At 50.3% G+C, this 6,362-nt stretch overlaps 1 protein-coding gene across 1 annotated transcript in view; it reads right to left on the reverse strand.

Annotated features, from left to right (window-relative positions):
- Window positions 1–6,362, reverse strand: part of ZNF512B (zinc finger protein 512B) — a 60,920-nt gene that overhangs the window by 22,582 nt on the left and 31,976 nt on the right. The window contains exons 11-12 of the mRNA XM_015413105.1: window positions 2,748–2,918; window positions 875–1,066 (exon numbers count right to left, since the gene is read on the reverse strand). Coding sequence (XP_015268591.1) covers window positions 875–1,066; window positions 2,748–2,918 — 363 coding nt within the window. The remainder of the gene's footprint in view (window positions 1–874; window positions 1,067–2,747; window positions 2,919–6,362) is intronic.

The following is a 6,362-nucleotide window of genomic DNA, read 5'->3' on the forward strand; positions in this document are numbered from 1 at the left end:
ATTTAGTATCATTATCCAAATCATTGCTGAAGATGTTGAACAAAACAGGTCCCAGGACAGATCCCTGAGGCACTCCACTTGTCACTCCTCTCCAAGAGGATGAGGAACCATTCACAAGCCCTCTTTCGGTGCGATCTGTCAACCAGTTACAGATCCGGCTAACAGTCGTAGGATCCAAACCACATTTTTCCAATTCGTCAACAAGGATATTATGTGGAACCTTACCAAAAGCCTTACTGAAATCAAGATAAACTATGTCTACAGCATTCCCCTGATCCAGCAAGGTAGTAACTTTCTTGAAAAAGAATGACTGCCTCTGAATATGGAGGTTCCCTTTAGTCCCCACGGCTACTAGCCACTGACAGGCCAATTTTTTTTCAAGTGGTTATCCCTTGAAAAGGAGCTGCGGTGGCTCAAGTGGTTAAGATGCTGAACTACAGGCTGCGGAAGGTCGGTGGGTTCGAGACCTGAGTTGCCGCATGACGGAGTGAGCTCCCGTCTCTAGTTCCAGCTCCTGTCAACCTAGCAGTTCGAAAGCAAGAAACTGCAAGTAGATAAATAGGTACCACTTCGGTGGGAAGGTAACAGCGTTCCGTGCGCCTTGGTGTTTAGTCATGCCGGCCACATGACCACGGAAACGTCTTCGGACAGCGCTGGCTCGTCGGCTTGGAAACGGAGATGAGCACCGCAACCCTAGAGTCAGATTCGACTTGCTTTCGAGCAAGGGAAACCCTTTACCTTTACCTTTATCCCTTGAAGGTATATATATGAACTCTCCCACTCTCTTACACAAGCACACACACACGCAAAACACAACATTAAATCATGTTCAGTGTGGCTTATTTCCCCCCCCCCCTACAGTAGAGGCTCATACTCGTTTTGTTTCAGGAACCAAGTCGTCCTTCATCCTCCGTTTGGTCCAGTCCCTGGCCAGCTCGTCTTCGGCTATCTCCTGCAAATGGAAGACGGCGACCTGGGCAGACGTGCGTCGGATCCTGCCACTCGGAGTCCTCTCGAAATCTTCGACTGGGCTGACGTCTGGCTTTGTTTCAGGCGGCGCAGGAGGCTGAGAAGGTAGGAAGGGTCCCCCACAGTGTTACAAGAAGAAAAGCAGAACTGGTGATAGTCAAACACGACATACGTTATTGTTTTTTTGCACCACCGAGTTTGGGGAAGAGAAACTTGAAAGGGTTGGAATACTTTCCCTATGAGGAAAGGTTAAGGCGCTTAGGGCTCTTTAGCTTGGAGAAACAACGACTGAGGGGTGACATATCGAGGTTTATAAGATTATGCATGGGAAAGAGCAGGTAGAGAAAGAGGTACTTTTCTCCCTTTCTCACAATACAAGAACTCGTGGGCACTCCATGAAATTGCTGAGCGGTCGGGTTAGAACGGATAAAAGGAAGTCCTTCTTCACCCAAAGAGTGATTAACACTTGGAATTCACTGCCACAGGAGGTGGTGGCGGCTACAAGCATGGACGGCTTCAAAAGGGAATTAGATAAGCATATGGAGCAGAGGTCCATCAGTGGCTGTTAGCCACAAGGTATAGATAGGGGCTCTGGGGCAAGTGATACTCTGTCTTCTTGGTGCTTGGGGGGGTCAACAGTGGGAGGGCTTCTAATGTCCTGGCCCCACTGGTAGACCTCCTGATGGCACTGGTATTTCTGGCCACTGTGTGATACAGTGTTGGACTGGGTGGGGCTTTGGCCTGATCCAACATTGGCATCTCTTATGTTCTTATGTTCTTAAAGAATGTTACATGTTTGTAGCATCTCAAGAGAAACCTTAAAACGTACGGTAGGCCAGATAGGTGACCAGAAAGTTAGTCTTTGGGAAGGACTTTTTTTCAAGTACTATACACAGGTGCACCAAGACACAGTTTGACAGACAGATAAAGAATTCTGCAGGACAAAGTGAGGCCAACTGAGTAAATGTATGCAAACTAATTCATTTGCATAATGTTGATTGGCCTGGTTTGCTTACATTGCACTACCAAATCTGAACACAGTTGGCACACAGTTAACGTTTGAGAGGGCTTGTTGCAGGTCTGTTGGGAGCATTCAGCAAGTTGCTCTCTCCGCTCCAGGTCCCCTGTATATAAAACAGCTCTCCTCTAAATGCAATAACAGTTAAGAAAAAGGAGGAGGAGGAGACTGGATTTATACCCCGCCCTTCACTACTTGAAGGAGTCTCAGAGCGGCTTACAAACTCCTTTCCCTTCCCCTCCCCACAACAGACACCCTGTGAAGTAGGTGGGGCTGAGAGAGCTCTGACAAGAACTGCCCTTGAGAGAACCACTTTGAAAGAACTAGTGACTGTCCCAAGGTCACACCAGCAGCTGCATGTGGAGAAGTGGGGAATCAAACCCGTTTCTCCCAGATTAGAGTCCATGCTCCTAACCACTATACCAAACTGGCTCTCGAGGAGGAGGAAGATTGGATTTATACCCCACCCTTCACTACCCAAAGGAGTCTCAGAGCGGCTTACAATCTCCTTTCCCTTCCCCTCCCCACAACAGACACCCTGTGAGGTCGGTGGGGCTGAGAGAGCTCTTTTGAGAACTGCTCGTGAGATAACAGCTCTGAGAGAACTTGTGACTGACCCAGGTCACACCAGCAGCTGCATGTGGAGGAGGAATGGGGACTCAACCCCGATTCTCCCAGATTAGAGTCCGCGCCCCTAACCACTAAACCAAACTGGTTCTCTGAAGTGTCATGCTAAATGTTAAATATTAGCAATGCTCACTGTTGCCGGATGTTCCGACCTCACGTGGTAATCATGCCCAGCCTTGGACTTGTAAATCTTCCCACAATGGGGGCATGTGAAGATGGGCTTATCCACCTCCGATGGCTGCTTCCCGCACCGCTTCTGGTGGTACTGGTACCCCATGAGGCTGGAGAAGGTAGCCATGCATCCCTGTGGAAACAAAACGACATGAAGGTGATGCTGGCCATTTGTCACAGGGATGGAGCACGCATGCGAGTTTCAACAAGTTTTTCCACTGGCTTCACACCCACCCTTCCGCTCCTCTTGCCTGGGGAGGAGGCAAAGTTTGCTATCTTGCGGATGGAGCTGCTCCATTAGTCTCTAGCCAGCAGTTTCACCCATTTGAGGAGGGAGGAAAAAGAAAGGGTGCTGTAGCCCCTTCCTAGTGGTGACTCCTACCGTTGCTAGGAGACCACTAAGTAATCCCTTCTCTCCCCCGCTCTGAAATGGGAATTGGCTGATTATGGGCTGCTGCAAAAAGAGCAGCAAGCAACCAGCTGGAAACCTCGCTGGTGGATTCCTGCCTCTAATTAATTATTGTATGGCCTTGTGTGTGGTATAGCCAGGAGATCCTAAGATTGTCTGACAGCCGGAAGTTCTAGCTCTTTGAGCGTTATGCACCACTAGGTGGTGAGCTAGACTTGTTTTTTAGACAAGAGACATTTCTGGGCATGGAACAGGGGTCACCGGGTGTGTGCGCGGGGGGGGGGGTCCCTAAAGGCCCATACGCACTAAAGGCCCATACGCACAAGAATAAGCATGATGCTTAAGAAGTTCAAGTCCCTTCCAACTCTATGATTCTATGACCGGTCTTCCACAAAAATCACGCTGCCAAGAGTCTTTGACACTAAAGGCCCATGCGCACAAGAATAAGCACGATGCTTAAGAAGTTCAACAGTGGGAGGGCTTCTAGTGTCCTGGCCCAACTGCTGGACATCCTGATGGCACCTGGTATTTTTGGCCACTGTGTGACAGAGTGTTGGACTGGAGGGGCCATTGGCCTGATCCATCACTGGCTTCTCTTAGGTTCTTATGTTCTAGTCAAAGAGAGTGTGCCATATGGATCATGGTGCTCTGCGTTTCAAACCTGGCCCACTCCTCTCCCTATCTCCACCCCAAGATACCCAAGACATTTGGACGTTTGAGGCAACCGGTGCTCTGGAAAGTGCCATCAAATCACAGCTGACTGGTGTCGTGCCGCTTCTTGGCCTCCGGCGAAGCGCCCCCAGTGGCCGTGGCGTCGGGGGCCTTGGCTGGGCTACAGCTGGCCGGTCGCACCGGGGAGTGGCAGAATCCCAAAAGGGAGGGGATTGAGAGGCCTCATACCGACAGGGGACAGGGTTCAGCTCACCCAGAGTGTCCCTCTGTCAACACGGGGAGAACGTCTGCTTGGCTTCCCTCTCTCTGTCTCCGTCCTCGCTCTCTCTCTGTTCCTTCCGTTCTCCTCCGTATTTCTCCTCCCCGGCCCCTCTTGTTCCCCTCTCTTTTATCCTTCCGCTCCCGGCCCCGCCCCCTTGCTCCCGATGCTCCGCCCCTCCTCTTGCAGGCTGCTTCGGGGTCCCCGGTCTCGGTCCCGTGCCCGGCCGGTCTGGAACGTTGACGGGGGATTCGCCCCCCCTTTCCCACGCAGGACCGTCGTGTGCCTTTTCCCGTGGCGAGGTGAGTTGTGGGGGCCTCGCTGTGTCTGTTGGGGCTCCCGGGGGGTGGTCTTCCTGGCCCGCGACCCCCGGAGGGGGACAACTGGCAACCCCCGTAGGGTTTTCAAGGCAAGAGATGTTCAGAGGTGGTTTGCCATTGCCCGCCTCTGCATTGCTACCCTGGTGTTCCTTGGTGGTCTCCCATCCAAATACTGACGTGGGCCAACCGTGCTCAGCTTCTGAGAACGGACAGGGTCGGGCTAGCCTTAGCCATCCAGGTCAGGGCAACTGCAGAGATCATATGACTGAGTCCTGTGCAGGCCAAATAGCCTTTGCCATGGACTGTGCTCCCTCCGGCAAAGGCCAAGGCCCTTCTGTTTGCATAAGAGCGTGCTAAAAAGCTCGTGACGCAGAGGCCGGCCATGGCAAAAAACCACCTCTGAAACGTCTCTTGCCTTAAAAACAAGTCTGGCTCGCCCCCTAGTGGTCCAAAACACTAAAAGAGCTAGAACTTCTGGCTGCCAGACAATCTTAGGATCTCCCGGGTATACTACACACACTGTCATATGATAATAATGATTATTATTATTTGCTGAAAAACATCCATCTTGCACAAGTGGAAGTGCTGGCACAAGAGCAGAGTCTTATCTAGTGCACACAGACCTTGTTCACAGCATCCGGACAGTGTCCCACCATGATAATTTATTTATTTATTTATTATCAAATTTATACCCCGCCCTCCCCACAAAGCAGGCTCAGGGCGGCTTCCAAAACAACATATATACAGCTTAAAACACAATTATTAAAAACACAACAAATAAAACAAGCATAAAGTGCTGGCGGCCATTAAAATTCACTTCGATGACACACTTTCAAAGGATTTCCATTTCCCAAATGTTCTAAGATGTTCTTCTGCTCGTAGTTTCCTTATGGCAGCAACTTGATAGTGGATCATGGGCCAGGCGCTGCAACAGCCAGGCGATCCAGCGGCGGCGGCCCCTAATTAAATGCCTGGCGGAAGAGCTCCGTCTTGCAGGCCCTGCGGAACTGTGAGAGGTCCCGCAGGACCCTGATCTCCTCCGGGAGCTCGTTCCACCAGGTAGAAAAGGTCCCGGCCCAAGTGGCAGCTAGCCTGGCCTCCCTCGGGCCAGGGAGGGTCAACCGATTTTGAGACCCAGACTGTAGTGCTCTCTGGGGTATATATGGGGAAAGGCGGTCCCATAGGTATGTCGGACCCCGGCCATAAAGGGCTTTAAAGGTAAGAAACAGCATCTTGAAGCAGATTCGGTATGCCATTAGCAGCCAGTGCAGTGTCCTCAGCGCAGGCTGGATGTGCTCCCATCTAGGGAGACCCAACAACAGCCTAACATATAATATGTTAGTCATTTGCTTTCCTTTAGGGATAGCCCACAATCCACCGCTGGAGGCAAGCTACCTCACTCAAAACGGCAGATGCTTGAATATGAGCTGGAGCTAGGTTTGCCAGCCTCCAGGTGGGTATAGCAACTCGAGCTGCAGTGTTAGGAAAGTCAAGTAACGAATAAATATACACTGCAAGAAATTTTTGTAAATTAATGTGTTCTGTTTATAATTAACAATTCAGGGCTCTTTTTGTAGAAAAAGCCCAGCAGGAACTCATTAGCATAATAGGCCACACCCAACAGCAGAAACATATTAGCACATTAGGCCACACCCCTGACAGCACAGCTCATTAGCACATTAGGCCACACCCCCATGTTACCAGAAGTGTGGTTATCCAGCCACACCCATCCGTTCCTGTGCGTTCCTGCCCCAAAATAGCCCTGATTAACATTCTATAAAGTGCATTTTGTATTCTTATAACATCCGAATCAGGTATATATATTCAGTACATTCAATATAACATTAACATACAGTTCATACAAAATAACAACTACCAGTCAATTTAGCATCAGTATTTTAAAAGTCAAGCCCCAAC

The sequence above is a fragment of the Gekko japonicus genome, unplaced genomic scaffold (genome assembly GCF_001447785.1).
Source record: "Gekko japonicus isolate JY-2015 unplaced genomic scaffold, Gekko_japonicus_V1.1 scaffold3824, whole genome shotgun sequence".
NCBI lineage: Eukaryota > Metazoa > Chordata > Lepidosauria > Squamata > Gekkonidae > Gekko > Gekko japonicus.